We start from the raw sequence: 17366 nt of genomic DNA on the forward strand, positions 1-17366 counted from the left end.
AGGAGCTCCAGCTTGGATGGGCGGATCTTGAGGTCACCTTGCCAAGGAGCTTGGGAAGGGTAAAGTAGAGAATTGTGGCATCCACCCCAAGCACTAAACCCGCCACATCTTCGTGATCTCCTGCAGGGAAGGCTGGGGGCTTGGTGCAGAGGTGGCTGGACTCGGCAAGTTTGATGAAGTCATCTGTGTGTCCAGTAGGGCTGTCTAATAAATGGAGGCCTTTATTAGAACAGTGTGATCAGCACTTTCTGTCTACAACTTTGGGGCTTAGACATTAATTCCAGGCAACAGGCATGGATATTCAATTATGAGGGAAAAACTGCCTTTCAGGTGAAGTGACCTATGACAGGTCATGCAGCTGCCTGCCAAGTGGTTCATTTCTTTTGTCTGGGCAGAGGGGACACTCTGCACTAAGAGCTGATGATTTAAAAGCATAATAAGAAGGGAGGAGAGGGTGAGACATATGGAGAGAGTAACATGGAAACTTACGTTACCGTATGTAAAATAGATAGCCAACAGGAATTTGCTGTATGTCTCAGGAAACTCCAACAGGGGTGGGGTAGGGTAGGAGGTGGGAGGGAGGTTCATGAGGGAGGGGATATATGAATACCTATGGCTGATTCGTGTTGAGGTTTGACAGTAAACAACAAAATTCTGTAAAGCGATTATCCTTCAATTAAAAAGTAAATTAATTTTAAAAAACCAAGCAATCAAAATAAAATGAGGTAGAAGGGTAAAAAAAAAAAAAAAAAGCATAATAAGTAACCTAGACTTTTAAAAGGTCACTGTGGCTGGGATGGCAAGAGCAAGGTGGATGGCAATCTAAGCTGTCACTGGGACCCAGAATCTACCAGTCCTTGAAGCCCGTGGCAAGGAGCTTTTCTTTAAATTTATAGAGAACAGGTGCTTCCCTGGCAGTGCAGTGGTTAAGACTGCACTTTCAATGCAGGGGACATGAGTTCGATCCCTGGTCAGGAAGCTAAGACCCCACATGCCTCATGGCCAAAAGAATAAAATAAATTTAATTTATAAAGGACAAAGGGAACTTTGTGAAGGGTTTTGAACAACAGGCTCACGTGGTCACATCTGTGTTCCCAAAATATCCTCTCAGCTCCCATGGGAAGACTAGATTGGAGAGGCAGGCTGGACCAAACCGCGTTAGGATTCCTCCAGCCCGTGTGGTGCTTCTTCATAGGCCCCAAAGGCAGAGGCGAGATGGCCTAGTTTTGCCAGGATTAAAACCAAGAGGCAGGGCAGGGGCGGAGCAGAGAAAGTCGGGTGGATAATTCCACACGGTGTTCTCCTCAAACACACACACACTTATCCACATGCTTTGGAGCCCGGCAGGCTTGGGAAGCTCTGGTTTGTGTTCTGTGATGCTTTAGCCACTTTAATTCCCAGTCGATGGCCTCCTCTGCTTTGCTGTGTGAACAGACAAATGATGGCCAAGGGACCCCAGCAAAGAAAGGCTGGCACAGACCCCAGCATGATGGACCCAGCCTGTGATCCCAGGAGTTCACACACTTAATGTTTCCAGTGATTCCAATTCGAAAGGCAAACAGTGTCCAAAACCATGAGCCATTTGAAGCACATGCATGGGTGCCCAGGGCGGCAGGGAGGAGGAGGAGGGGTGGAGTGGGGGCCGCTGACATCAGCCACCCCCACAGGGACCCCTGTGCGCCTCCACAGGGGCTGAGGGTGTCGGGAACGGAGCAGCCCACGGAACAGGCCTCACCCCCACCCCCACCCCCAACACTCACAGCAGGAGTCTGCATGATTGATCGTAAGTCTGTTCTGTCGTTGCATTGCAGCTCCAGAAACTAAAACGATCACTTTCTTTCAAGACCAAGAGTTTACGGAGCAAAAGTGCTGACAACTTCTTCCAGCGAACCAACAGCGACGTGAAGCTGCAGGCGGACCTGCTGGCGGAGGTCAGCCCCAGCTCCAGCCCGCTCCCTGCCCCTGGAAGCCTGACCTCCACACCCACCAGGGCCGGCCTGTACCCCAGCGGTGGTGGCAAGGCCCACGCCTTTCAGGAGCACATCTTCAAGAAGCCCACTTTCTGTGATGTCTGCAACCACATGATCGTGGGTAAGCCCTGCCCCTGTCCCCCTGCTGCCGGTCCCCACATCTCTGGGAAGCCAGATGAGAGGGGTGCACCTGAGTCCAGGTCCCTGTGGACAGACTCTGAGACTGTCTGGCAGCGGGGAGGATTGTTTGGGATCGTCTGGAGGAACACCGGGCTTCCCAGATGGCATTAGTGATAAAGAACCCACATGCCAGTGCAGGAGACATAAGAGATGCAGGTTCAATCCCTGAGTTGGGAAGATGCCCTGGCGAAGGAAATGGCAACCCACTCCAGTATTCTTGCCAGGAGAATCCCCTGGACAGAGGAGCCTGGCAGGCTACAGTCCATAGAGTCACAAGGAATCGGACACAACTGAGCGACTTAGCATGCACGCACTCATGAGAGAACACTATGTGTCAAAGGTAAGGGAAGCAGGGCTGGGCAGAGGAGAAGCTGGGTAATGGTGCGGATGTGACAGAGCCTTCAGCTGCTCCCTGGAGTGCTCCCCAGCCCTGGTCAGTCATCTCGCTTTGAGGCCAGAGATCTGGGACTTTGTACCCTGCATCACCTCTCACCGGATATCGGCAGCCCCCAGGTAGAGGGCCACATCTTGGACAAAGCGGCTCTTTTTAGCCAAGGGCAGTTAGCCGAGAGAGATTCTGTGGGAGGCAGCCAAGACACTGGGCAGTTGGGGTTCGAATGCCTCCGATCTGTAAGGGGGTCTGAGCGCTGCATTGAGGGTCCATTAGTGTTTGCATGGCCGTGTCTGCCTGAGGTCACCTGGGCAGGGGGTCTATGGCGTGGTGAATGAGCGAGGCAGGCAGGTGTGGAAGGTAGGAGACATTGGGGAGGCACTGACCCAGAGCAGAGGATTCAGTGGTAATGGTGATTACCAACTCTGGACCCCGGGAAGGACTCACTCCTGGTACCACAAAGAAATGGTAGTGGCCTAGTGTCTTAGGGCTTGTGCCCAGAAGAAGAAAGTGACCTATAAAATGTCCCAACCAGAAGGAAAACATAGCCATTTGGAATCACACGCACAGGGGCTCCACACTTGACACCCCCTGCCTCGTGGCAGAAACCCAGTGACCAAACAGATAGAGGAAACCATAAAAGGAAAGGGACTTTGGGTGGGACCAGAGTGAATTGAAACCAGTTATTTCAAGACAGCAGCATGTCCTAAGTGATTGACTGGTCCACTGCAGAACAGGGAGGAGGGGGAAGGGATGCCCACATTGCTCTCAAGGGGGCGGTTAGGATGCACCCCCCCACCCTAGGAGAAGTTGAAGGGCAGAAACCCGAAATTAAGAGAGGAAATGAGGCTGAAAATCAAAAAGATGCAAAGCTGACCAAGCTGGGAGCTTGTCCTGCAGAGACGGAGCCAAGCGAAGCCTGGAGCTCCTGGACCATGGCTGAGAGGGATGCAGGTGTGGGAGACAGCCCTTCCCCACCTGGGGTCCCAGGGCTAGGCCCACACCGTGCCTTCTGCTCACTTGTGGCCTGGATGCTGTGGCACTGGGCTGGCCAAGGCTTGAGACAAGAATACTTTAAGATCAAGAGCCTGATTCCCGAACTGGGAGCCAGTGCCCCATGTGACCCTGACATGTTGTTCCTCTCGCCTTCCAGCTCCTCAGCCCTGACACACACCTCTCCCAGCCCCCAGTTTCCCCTTAAGTGCCCAGAGTCTCTTCTGAGCATGACAGTTGTCTTAGGCCGGATTCCCCAGAAGCAGAGCTGAGGCAGGGACTCACATGCCCGTGATCTATTGAGAGGACGAGAAGGGGAATGGAAACCGATGGGCAAGGGAGGGACTAAACTAGGACGTGGTCTTAGGTGGGTCTTGCGGGAGCGCGGGAGCATGAGTTTCAGCAGTTGCTCCTTCCTCAAGGCCGGCCTTTGGTATCAGTGGGCTTCCCTTCTCCTCCCATGACGGAGGTCACTTCAAACCCCTGAGCAAAGTGGTTCGTGCTCCGCTGAAGGCAGTTATCTCGAGAAAAGGGACAGCTGTGAGCTCTGACCAGCCAGCAGGGATACCCCTGCTGTATTAGTGGGGTTTTGCTACTAAAACAAGTCACTACAGACTTGGTAATTTAAAACAATAGTTTTATCATCTTCTAGTTCTGGAGATCAGAAGGCCACAGTGAGTCTCACGGGACTGAAATCAAGGTGTACAAAGAGCTGCAGTCCTTTCTGGAGGCTGTAGGGAAGAATCCGTGTTCTTGTCTTTTCCAGCTTCTAGCGGCTACGCGCATCTTGGCTTGTGGCCCCTCGTCATCCTCAGTGCAGTGAAGCAGGGCCATGGCAGGTCACACTGCCATCTCTTTGGTCTTGACTCTCCCCTTTCCCAAGGACCCTTGTGATTATACTGGACCTACCTGAATAAACCAGTATGACCTTCCCATCTCAGAGTCACCTGATTAGCAGCCTTACTTCCACTTGCACCCTTGAGTTCCCCTTGCCACATAACGTAATCATCCAGCCTCTGGGGATTAGGTCATGGACATCTTTGGGAGGCCATTGTTCTGCCTATTCACACCCAGGAAAGAGTATCTGGGCAAGGCATCAGCAGTGCCCACCACAGCAGTGGAAGAAAGCCTGAGCTAAAGATCACAGGACTGGCCTCTGTTGATTCCTTTCCATCCTGGCCCTGATACCAGTCATGTAAGTTCAATCCTTGGGTCAGGAAGATCCCCTGGAGGAGGGCATGACAACACACTCCAGTATTCCTGTCTGGAGAATCCCCTGGACAGAGGAGCCTGGCGGGCTACAGGCCATAGGGTTGCAAACAGTCGGTCACCCCTGAAGCAACTTAGCACAACCGTGTTTTTTGTGCACCCTAAAGATTGTCTATGATTCTGCATTTCCTATTTTGTGAGGGATGTGAACAAGTGAGCAGGCATCTAGAAGAAAGTGATCAGAGTGGTGAGTGCATGCCAGGATAAGATTGTGAGGAAACTCTGGGAGTTTGATTTGGAAAAGACTTTGGGTGTGCAACGGTGTTCTAAAATCCTGTATTGGAAAAATCAAGAGACTCACTTTCTATGGTTTTAGAGGGAAGAATTGGGAACCAGGGGTAAAGCTAAAAGGCAAATAAATTTCAGGGAGAAGATAACCGTGTAACTGATGTAACTGACTGGTAACTGAAGGGTTTACCTTCTGAGTAGCAAGTAGTTTTAACTTCTCCCAGGTGTAGATTGTCTTAAAGTAGGCCCCCTACTTAACTGTCTGATATTCTTTGAAATGAGATTTGGAATGTTTGCCGCTTCCCAGAGAGTTCAGTGTCTGTCATCAGCCATGCACATATCAGTGGTTTCCAACATGGCCAGGACCAAGTTGAGTGGTGCCCTTCACCAAGACCCAGTTAAGGGGGAGGGGTGATTCAAAACGGGGAGCAACGTCAGCCCCTCTTGCAGCCGCACACACAGGCCTGTCCTCACCCTCAGAAAACCCTCACGTAACCACACTCTCATTTTCTAGTCACTTTCGTTATTCATGTTCCTCCTTCCAACAAGCCGCGGTTAGCAACAGTGCTTTGCGTCAGTCAGGGATTTCCGGGAAAAGTGTCACAACTGCTTAAGATTCCAGCTTCCTTTTACTATTACTTAGCATCTTCAGGCATTAGAGAAGGAAATGGCAACCCACTCCAGCGTTCTTGCCTGGAGAATCCCAGGGACTGGGGAGCCTGGTGGGCTGCCGTCTATGGGGTCGCACAGAGTCGGACATGACTGAAGTGACTCAGCGGCAGCGGCAGCATCTTCAGATCTGCTGGGGTTTGGCTGGTCCAGATTCAGCTCAGTTATCGCGTCTTCTGTCTCCTCCTTGTCTCTCACCCTGTCCTTGGGTGCATGGGTCTGGTCAAGCCACGTCCTTCTAATGGCAAAGACAAGTGGAACTGAACAAAGCTCCCTAGGACCTTGGGTTGGAGGTCGTGCCCTTTGACTTCTGCAGACACTCCACCAGAATGTGGGTCAAACCCTTGTCTATGAATGGAGAACACACTCTGCCCCTAGCAGCAGGGACAGCAGAGCCACCTGGCAGAGGACAGGGTGAAAAATGTTAATAATCCAGCCCATCACCAGGCTTAGGATGGCTCTGCATCACGGAGCCTTGCTTGTCTGGGAGACACTGCTGAGTCTTGGAGCTGAACCACCTTCCATGTCCCTTCTGCATCTGGAAGTGATGCCTGGCTCCTGACTGTTTCCATGGCAGGGGTTTGGATGGAGGGTCAGGGAGGTGGGGCAGGTTGTTCATCATCTCTCATGCTCAGAACTCTGAGGCAGTTTGGTCTGCAACTTGGTTTTCGTGTCTGCCTTCCCCGCTTTGGAATCCAACGCTTCACTTTCAGTTTCCACACAGATTTCCACCAGGCCTTTTCAAGGCAGTGCTATTCATAACCTTTAAATAGGTGATCATGAGTCTCAATTTTCCATCTCGTTGTGACAAGTGTGAAAAGACAAACAGCCCATGTCTTTTTAAAAGAAGTAACGGAAATGAATTCATCTCTGAGGAATGTAACATTCCTTAACCCTAAGGAGGATTCCAGGTACACCTCAAGTACAGCAACAGTTTGGAAAGGTTCTGTTTTGAAAAATCACACTCCCCAAAATGCTTTGTGTTAAAGAGACTCTCACGCTCCTTTTCTCTTCTGGAATTAAATGTATAGTGTAACTGCCTTTTTATCTTAAGAAAGAGATTAAAAACAATCAACAAGGCACACTGCTCTTTTCAAAGATGAAAACCACGTAAAGCAAATAGAAGCTCCTTCTCTGAATGGAGAAAAGGGATTAGAGAGGCGATGTGAGGTCAAAGGGGACGGGTGAGGAGAGACGGCATGGGAAGGAGGCAAGGAGAGGCGAGGGGTTAGGTGAAGCGGAGGCTGATGGGCATCATCCTTCCCAAAACACTGCACAGGACTCATGATCTGTGAGAGAGCACAGCTGACTGACCTTCCCCTTGTCATTTCTATCCGTTTATTTATTTTTATTTTTGGCTGCGCTGGATCTTCGTGACGGTACATGGGTTTCTCATTGCAGTGGCTTCTCGTTGCAGAGCCCGAGCTCTGGGGCTTGTGGGCTCAGTAGTCGTGGCTCGTGAGCTCTAGAGCGTGGGCTCAGTATTTGCGGCCCTCGGGCTTAGCTGCTCCACAGCATGTGGAATTTTCCCAGTCCAGGGATTGAACCAGTGTCCCTGCATTGGCAGGTGGATTCTTAACCAATGGACCACCAGGGAACTCCTGCCCTGTTTCTTTACTCTGCAAACCTACAGAGTTTCTCCAGAGACATAAGCCTCTACAGAGTCTGTACATAATCAACTGAAGCTTTGTTTTCTTCAGGCCACGGGTCATCTTCATATTCTAAATTCTAAGGGAAAACCACCTGCTGTTAACCCCCTAGAATGGCATTCCAGGGAACTTATTAAAGCAGGTGTTTTTTTTTTTTCCTTTCAGCTGAGAACCGAGGGTGACATTAGTGATGACCAAGAAAAATCAAATCCCACTTGTGTAGTTTCTAGCTGACGGACATTTATTTAACAGAATCCAGCATCCTCACTGTTGAGAATTTCTAACTTGGAACAGACATGCAGAGCTGGGTTTCCAAGGTCTCACGTGTGTGCCTCCCCGGCTGCCTGGCCTGAAAGCTGGAAAGGCTGAACATTTGCCACAGGAGAGTGGCAGTAAAAGTAGACCGGTACCACAGTCTCATTCCCTGCCCATCTCTTTCTCTGCCCATTTCCTTGACTCATTTACTCCGTCCTACTGCCAGTGTTGGACTTGACACCTGAGACTGCTCCTCCCCTGCTGACCTGCCCCCTACTAATGTAATCTTGCCTCCAGGACGTGACTAGCCTTTTTGATCACCTCCATCCCAGAAATGTTGTTACCTAAGCAAACCACAGATGGTCAAGCCAACTTTTCATGGAGACATGAGAGAAGTAGGCAGTCAGGTGTGTTTACCAGCCCCAATGCTGGACGCCACATCCTTTGAGTCATCAGGACTCAGCACCCAGTCTTAGACTAGGAGAATCCTCTTGTACTTGGTTAGAACGAAATGCTTTCTCTATGAAAACAATTCCACCCTTGCCATCCTTAGATCCTAGCAGTGGGAGTTAGTGTTGGGGACTCATCTTCACTGGGCACCCACTACTAGATGTATTCCATCTAGGGCACTCTGTCTTTACACTGAACTGTCTGCAGTGACTCATTTCAGGAGAGCATTGAAGTTCCTTGTGGTAATCTGCATCTCATTGGAATTAAAGGCTTGAACAAGTCAATATGTACTATTAGAATAACTAACTCATTGCGTGAGTCCATCCCATCAATTAAGGAGGTTTTCCCAAGAGACTCTGTTCTGTTTACTGCCGGATACCTTCTTCCCAGAACTATTTTTGATGTTTTTTAAGGCATGATCTGGTCTGATGTCGGTGCCTATTCCCACAGCAGCCAGCACAGCACACACCTGGCTCATAGTGAGTACTTTAAAAAGAGCAGTGAATGAGTGGGCAGAAACGTCATCAGCCTTAAATGCCAACCAACAGAAACAGAAGAGCATGGAAAACTCCCTAATCGTTTGAGAGCTGCTCCCCTGGTATATCAGGTCTCCACCATGCCCAAAAGGAAGCTGGGCACAGAAGCCCTATTTTCTCATCTGACAATGTTCTCTTCATTTCTCCTTTGTGTTGTGTATTTTAATGTGAAATTACCCCGCACACAAATGGTCATCGCAGGGATTCCTTCATTGTGAATTGTATCTGTAGCCAAATGAAATGACATCCAATTCCATTGAACTCTTAAATTTTTTATTGATGTTTAGTTGCTTTCCAGTGTCGTCTTAGTTTCTGCTGTATAGCCACGTGATTCAGCGATACCTGTACATATATTCCCCCTTTTGTGAATTTTCTTCCCGTTTAAGTCACCGCAGAGCATTCAGTAGAGTTCCCTGTGCTGTGTAGTAGGTTCTCATTAGATTTCTGTTTTGTACGTAGTAGGGTATATATGTCAATCCCAGTCTCCAAATTCATCCCACCTCTCCCCCTTGGTGTCCGTACATTTATTCTCTATGTCTCTGTCTCTATTTCTGCTTTGCAGATAGGTTTGTCCGTACCGTTTTTCTAGATTCCACATATATGCCTTAATATGTGATACTCATTTTTCTCTGACTTCACTGTATGACAGTCTGTAGGTCCATCCATATCTGCAAATGGCACAGTTTTTTTTTCCTTTTTATGGCTGATATTTCATTATGCCATTTTTTATGGCATAATATTTCATTATGTACTATACTACATCTTCTTTATCCATTCCTCTGTTGATGGACATTTAGGTTGCTTCCATGTCTGGCTATTTTAAATAGTGATGCAGTGAACATTAGGATGCATGTGTCTTTTAGAATTATGGTTTTCTCCAGATATGCCTAGGAGTGGAATTGCTGGGTCATATGCAGTTCTATTTTTAGTTTTTTAAGGGACCTCCATACTTTTCTCTATAGTGAGTGTATCAGTTTACATTCCCACTAACAGTGTAGGAAGGTTCCCTTTTCTTCACACCCTCTCCGGCATTTATTGTTTGTAGATTTTTTCTTGATGGTCATCCTGACCAGTGTAAGGTGGTACCTCATTATAGTTTTGTCTTACATTTCTCTAATAATTAGTGATATTGAGCATCTTTTCATGTGCCTCTTGACATCTGCATGTCTTCTTTGGAGAAATGTCTATTTAGATCTTCCACCCAGTTTTTGATTGGGTTGTTTGTTTTTTTATACTGAGCTGCATGAGTTGTTTCTATATTTTGGAGATTAATCCCTTGCCAGTTGCTTCATTTGCAATTATTTCCTCCCATTCCGAAGGTTGTCTTTTCATCTTGTTTATGGTTTCCTTTGCTGTGCAAAAGCTTTCAAGTTTAATTAGATCCCATTTATTTATTTTTGTTTTTATTCTCATTGCTCTAGAAGGTGGGTCAAAAAAAATCTTGTTGTGATTTATGTCAGCAAGTGTTCTGAATACTTCTGTCATGAATTTCACTATTAATGCCTCCACTTAAGTTTTTTATATTTGCCTGATACACCTCTATCAGCCTGTAATTTCAAACCTTTTTTTGTCATATGTTCTATGTGCTTCTTTTGAAAATAAACATAATTGGATTTCAGATTTATTAAAAAGTGAGAATATGGTATTTTTACTTCTCTATTGTTCCAAATAAGCCTACTGAGGTTTTAATCACAACTCCCATCCTCCAGCAATAGTATTTCAACTTCTTGTTTTTGTAAATAAGTACAACACTCTTACCAATCTAGAATTTTATTGTTATTCCAATATTTTGCAATTCAGACATTTGATTGAGAATAAATCTTAAGATATATACACCTTTTTATAACAAGATTTGTACATCGATTTAGACATTTCCAGGTTTAACTGATTCTAGTATTTACCACCAGCTCTATTCTTACATAATGTCTCCATTCTTCAGCTCTTATTTTTGTTTCTCAGTTGTTCAGTAATATTTTTCCAGAGGATATAAGTATAAAGGGCATAAGGGAGGTCATTGCCATGGGCCCCCTTGCTTAGCTGATGAACCTCTCGCAGACTGGGGCAAAATGGTGAGCAGAGTCCACTCCAGGAATTCCCATGGTTTCCACTCAGTGTCCCTCAGGCTGTTCTGCATCTCTGTCCCCTGTGTCCACTCTGCTCTCGCTGATGCTATTTGCACACTCTCCTCTTCTACTTCAGTGCATGAAATCCAGAGATCTTAGAACTGCTGCTCTATGATAGTAACTAAATCATCTGTACCGTTAGTTTTGACCTTCACTTCTTCTAATAAAGATTTTGATTATGGACATTGTTTGCTCTCCTATATTTCCTATGCATTCTTTCAGGGGTTTTTTTTTTTTCTTTTTTATTTATTTATTTATTTATTTTTTGGTCATACATTGATATGAATCAGCCATAGATTTACACGTATTCCCCATCCCGATCCCCCCTCCCACCTCCCTCTCCACCCGATTCCTCTGGGTCTTCCCAGTGTACCAGGCCCGAGCACTTGTCTCATGCATCCCACCTGGGCTGGTGATCTGTTTCACCATAAATAGTATACATGCTGTTCTTTTGAAATATCCCACCCTCACATTCTCCCACAGAGTTCAAAAGTCTGTTCTGTATTTCTGTGTCTCTTTTTCTGTTTTGCATATAGGGTTATCGTTACCATCTTTCTAAATTCCATATATATGTGTTAGTATGCTGTAATGTTCTTTATCTTTCTGGCTTACTTCACTCTGTATAAGGGGCTCCAGTTTCATCCATCTCATTAGGACTGATTCAAATGAATTCTTTTTAACAGCTGAGTAATATTCCATGGTGTATATGTACCACAGCTTCCTTATCCATTCATCTGCTGATGGGCATCTAGGTTGCTTCCATGTCCTGGCTATTATAAACAGTGCTGCGATGAACACTGGGGTGCACGTGTCTCTTTCAGATCTGGTTTCCTCAGTGTGTATGCCCAGGAATGGGATTGCTGGGTCATATGGCAGTTCTATTTCCAGTTTTTTAAGAAATCTCCACACTGTTTTCCATAGCGGCTGTACTAGTTTGCATTCCCACCAACAGTGTAAGAGGGTTCCCTTTTCTCCACACCCTCTCCAGCATTTATTGCTTGTAGACTTTTGGATAGCAGCCATCCTGACTGGCGTGTAATGGTACCTCATTGTGGTTTTGATTTGCATTTCTCTGATAATGAGTGATGTTGAGCATCTTTTCATGTGTTTGTTAGCCATCTGTATGTCTTCTTTGGAGAAATGTCTGTTTAGTTCTTTGGCCCATTTTTTGATTGGGTCATTTATTTTTCTGGAATTGAGCTGCAGGAGTTGCTTGTATATTTTTGAGATTAATCCTTTGTCTGTTTCTTCATTTGCTATTATTTTCTCCCAATCTGAGGGCTGTCTTTTCACCTTACTTATAGTTTCCTTTGTAGTGCAAAAGCTTTTAAGTTTCATTAGGTCCCATTTGTTTAGTTTTGCTTTTATTTCCAATATTCTGGGAGGTGGGTCATAGAGGATCTTGCTGTGATTTATGTCGGAGAGTGTTTTGCCTATGTTCTCCTCTAGGAGTTTTATAGTTTCTGGTCTTACATTTAGATCTTTAATCCATTTTGAGTTTATTTTTGTGTATGGTGTTAGAAAGTGTTCTAGTTTCATTCTTTTACAAGTGGTTGACCAGTTATCCCAGCACCACTTGTTAAAGAGGTTGTCTTTTTTCCATTGTATATCCTTGCCTCCTTTGTCAAAGATAAGGTGTCCATAGGTCCGTGGATTTATCTCTGGGCTTTCTATTCTGTTCCATTGATCTATATTTCTGTCTTTGTGCCAGTACCATACTGTCTTGATGACTGTGGCTTTGTAGTAGAGTCTGAAGTCAGGCAGGTTGATTCCTCCAGTTCCATTCTTCTTTCTCAAGATACAACAAATAACACACAAAGGGATCCCCATAAGGATAACAGCTGATCTATCAATAGAAACCCTCCAGGCCAGAAGGGAATGGCAGGACGTACTGAAAGTAATGAAAGAGAATAACCTTTCAGGGTTTTTTTATTCCTTCTTTTGACTCCTTTATCATAGTATCTGATTCTCTTGTATTTTATTATCAGCTAAAAGATGATGCTGTCTACAGTTGTTTTCTGTTTAGTATCATATAATCCTTAATGAATGCTGTCACATAGACAAGGTGAATAGCAGATGTCACTGTGCATACTCCGGAGGGCGGGGTGCTTCTCATGATGCACCATGTTTGCTGTGGCAGCCTCAGTGCTCAGCCTGGCACCCAGCCTGTTACAGGTGTTCAATGTGAATTTGTTGAATGAATGAACAGATAAATGGATGATCAGCCGTTGATAACTATTATCATCAGAATTATGATTATGATTAATTTTATTGCACACAAAAATGTTCACCATTAAAAAGGTAGAACTGTGGGTAATCTCAATAGCTATAGATCCATCAAACATTGAGGGCCAGTTGTGTACCAGCCCAGTGCTAATGTCTGACACCTTCATAAGTTCAAGTGAGGAGACTGGGACGTACCCAAGAAGGGACTGGGATTATGTAGAAACTGGAAGAAGTGAGGAGGAGCCATTTACTCTTCCAGCTGAAGACCTGCTGGCCTCTTTCCGTGCAGATCCTGCAGTGTCCAGTGGGCAGGGTGGGTTTAAGAGGCCTCATGATGCCTGCCTTCCGGGGCCATCCCACCCTCTCACTCCCATCCAGGGGCATCAGCCTGGGATGTCCTAAAGCCACATCACTGATGGGAGAACATCTGAATCCTGTTGGGGGGACCAGTTTGGGGAAGTCAGGACCCAAAGAAACCGTTAGAGTTTGGTTCATCTCAGTGCTGTTGGCCACACTTCCACTCTATGTCTAAAATTGTTTTTCTAAAGGTACACATGTTGTGACATTAGGATGACATGGACACTGCCTCCCGTGCTGTCCTTAAACATCTCACGATGGTTAAAAAAGGGACCATGTGGTGATGGATCTTTATATGCATAAAGATTCCACAAGTTGCCAGGCACTGCTGCTATATCCTCGCAGTGTAAGAAAGAACATGCAAGACTTCATTCCTGTGAACTGTTCATTTTGCTAGTAATTGACCAAAGTCTTAAATGGTCGAATTTGGGAGGAAAATGTGAAAAATAAAAGGTAGCCAGAGGAAAGAGACTGTCCCTCTTAAATCATCATGATGTTTGCAAGTGTTTTGGTGATTTCTAGAATCACGACATTGAAGTGATTTTCACAGAAATAATTCTGTTGTGCTCCAAAGAAGAGATCTGCACTTCAGGAGCCCTTCAAGATCATACCTTAGTGGAGAGAAATGACAATATAGGAGAGTGTTTTTACTGCATAAATAACTGGCCAGATGGGGGAGGATGCTAATTCAAGGTGGTCTTTTATTATATTTTTAGTTATTCCCTTCAGGTCCAGGTCACCAGCTAGATGCTACTTAGTAATACCATAACCAATAGATTCTGAATATATACACTTCCATGTTCTCCTGAGACCTTCTGTGCTTCATTTATTTTCTCCTTGTCCCACCTGCCAAGAAATTAAAAAGCTGCCTAGGGCAGAAGGAAAGGAGAGAAATTAGTCAAGGTGGAGTTGAGGAGACAGCAAGTAGACAGTGCATTCTGGATTCACTTTAAGCATTTTCTAAACTTGCAGCTGCAAAACATTTTCCTGGCTGTAATGTTGCTGATTTATGCTTTCCTGCTTGAAGTTAAGACCAAGTCATGACAGACATATGTAGAAGGGACCCATGATTAATTCTGTGTTTGGAAGCTAGGGATCTCCAGGGACAGGCCATCTCCTGTTACAGACGTGGGACAGAGACCTGTTGGAAGATGCGTGTAGGGCAGGAATGCTCCACTGACCTATTTTAGAAAGGTCCCTTTGCCTGCACAGCCACAGGGATACCACATAAATGACAGAACTGGGCCAGCAGTGAAAGAAAATAGGACAGCCCTTCGTGTGTGTCTGGGGCTCAAAGCATCCAGCAGGTGTGTATGTGTGTGTGTGTGTGTGGGAGACACCTATGCACTGGCTTCGCTGGTGGTTCAGATGGTAATGAATCTGCCTGCCAGGCAGGAGACCCAGGTTCAATCCCTGGGTGGAAAAATTCCCTAGAGAAGGGAATGGCAACCCACTCCAGCAATCTTTGCTGGAGAATTCCATGGACAGAGGAGCCTGGCGGGCCACAGTCCATGGGCCAAAAAGAGTCGGACACAACTGAGTGACTAACACTTTCTTACGCTTTTCTTACGCACTGTGATGCAGACACTGGTTGCTGAACCGGGAAAAACAAAGCATAGATTATTCTATCATGTGCTAAGCTTACCTGGAAAGAAAACCCAGAAGCTTATAGCTGCCCTGTACTCCTTGCCCCAACAGTGTGACAGCAGGCAAGCACAGGAGTGTGCACGTATATACCTGTATGCTTGTGTGCACACCACACACACACACACACACTTCGCCTCCAGTCAGGGAAATGTGAGTTTCCATTAACATGGCAGGAACATGGTTTCAAGAGTTGACATCTGCTTCATTCTGATCCCTTATAATCTAATATCCAAGCTCCATAAGGCCATAAAGATAAGTGACAAGAATGACTGACTGTAACCAGAGACAGAAACCAGCCTGAGTTTGACCCAGAAGGACTCTGTCCCTTTGGGTGAGATCACCCTGACAGACAGACCTCTTTGGGAAGGAGATTTCACAGAACGTTTTCTGAGCATCCATTTCCTCATTTTAGAAATAGAAATAGAAATACCTCTCTGACAGATGTGGCATAGATTCAGTGAGACAGTGCCCGAGACAGTGGTGCCCCCCAGTTAGCGAACAGTGAGATCCAGGGATCCCGGCTTTCCTGTCCTGCCAGCCTGGAGGCGTGTGTTGCTGCTGGCCAGCCTCCCTCCCAAGCGCTGGTCTCTCACTTCAGCTATCAGAACTCTGTTGCCCAGATGCCATGTGGATGTGGAAATGCCTACATCTTCCCACAGCATCTCCTGCCCCCAAAAAACCTGCTGCTTTACTGCTGGCCTCTTCTGCTGGGGCTCATAGCGCCCAGAACCTCAAGGCCATCTTTGATTCCTCCTAACCCCTCTCTCTAGGAACCCAGCCATGAGCAGAACGCTCTGTCAGTTCGCCTCTGACTTTTCCACGGCCAGGTCCTTCCTCTGGTCCCGCTGCTCCGGCCCCAGTCCAGGGTTCAGCACACCTCACCTGAGCTGTTTCAAGCACTCCCTAAACTATGTTCTCGTATCCATTTCCACCACCTCATTCCCTTTACACCGCTGCCAACCCTCTTCTGAAAGCAGACTGCCTTCGAATTCCTGCTTTTCTTAGGAATGCTTGCCCTACCTGGTTGCCCAAAGAATTGTACTCAAGTCCTTAGCTTGATGCTTATTCTAAATCCTCCAGTAGCTGACAGAGGCAAAGAAATAAGGGCTCTGTACCATCAGATTTATAGAAGTGAAACTTTGTCCAGTGCCCTGACATTCATCATCACTGGCCCTAGTGAACACCTGAAAGTGGGTCATTGCAAGCAGATTCAAAACACAGAGCTTCAAGACAGATCCAGCAGAGAGGCACAATGGTGCAGAGAGGTCAGGATGGGTATTTGCATTCCATTCTGCCTTTGGTAGATCAAGTGACCTTGGACAATTAATTTACCTTCCCTCAATCCCAGTGTCTTTTTAAAAACTTTTATTGAAATACAGTTGATGTACAGTCTTACGTTAGTTTCAGGTGTAGAGCAAAGTGATTTAGTCATATGCAGAAATATATATTCTCTTTTTACATTCTATTCTATTATAGATTATTATAAGATATTGAGTATAGTTCCTTGTGTTATACAGTAGATTCTTCTTGTTTATCTATTTTATATATAGTGGTGGGTGTATATTTTAATCCCAAACTCCTAGTTTATCCAGGCCGTGGCTCCTCTTTGGTTGACTATACATTTATTTTCTATGTTTTTGAGTCTATTTCTGTTTTGTACACAAGTTCATTTGTAACAGTCTTTTGATTTCACATATAAGCCATATTGTATGGTATTTGTCTTTCTCTGTCTGGCTTTCTTCACTTGGTATGATCATCTCTAGGTCTATACATGTTGCTGCAAATGGCACTATTTCATTCTTTATTATGGCTGAGTAATATTCCATTGTCTATATGTACCCCATCTTCTTTATCCATTTATCTGCCAATGGACACTTAAGTTGCTTTCATGTCCTGGCTATTGTAAATAGTGCTGCAATGAATGCTGGGGTGTATGTGTCTTTTTGAATTCTTTTTCTCTGGACATATGACCAGGAGTGGGATTGCTGAATCATATGGTAGCTCTGTTTTTAGTTTTTAAAGGAACCTCCATTCTGTTCTCCATAATGACTTTACCAATTTACATTTCCATGACCAGTGTAGGAGGGTTCCTTCTTCTGCACGTCATCTCCAGCATCTATTATTTGTAGACTTTGTTATGATAGCCACTCTGGCCAGTGTGAGATGATACCTCATTGTGGTTTCTTTCATATTTATTTAGTCTTAGTTGTGGCATACTGGGATCTTTTAGTTATAGCCTGAGAACTCTTAGTTGTAGCTTTGGGGATCCAGTTCCCTGACCAAGGATTGAATCTGGGCCCCCGGCACTGAGAGTGTGGAGTGTTAACCATTGGAGCATGAAGGAAATCCCCTCATTGTCATTTTGATTTGCATTTCTCAGTTAGCAGTGTTGAGGATCTTTTAATCCCAGTGTCTTACAAATG

At 45.7% G+C, this 17366-nt stretch overlaps 1 protein-coding gene across 3 annotated transcripts in view; it reads left to right on the top strand.

The window, feature by feature from the left end:
* The window catches only part of STAC (SH3 and cysteine rich domain), a 111913-nt gene that overhangs the window by 39199 nt on the left and 55348 nt on the right, over positions 1 to 17366 (top strand). For 2 of the 3 annotated variants that reach the window (XM_043886400.1, XM_043886402.1), the window contains exon 2: positions 1812 to 2091. In XM_043886400.1, the coding sequence (XP_043742335.1) occupies positions 1812 to 2091 (280 nt within the window). The remainder of the gene's footprint in view (positions 1 to 1811; positions 2092 to 17366) is intronic. The other variant, XM_043886401.1, reaches the window with a different exon arrangement.

The sequence above is a fragment of the Cervus elaphus genome, chromosome 24 (genome assembly GCF_910594005.1).
Source record: "Cervus elaphus chromosome 24, mCerEla1.1, whole genome shotgun sequence".
NCBI lineage: Eukaryota > Metazoa > Chordata > Mammalia > Artiodactyla > Cervidae > Cervus > Cervus elaphus.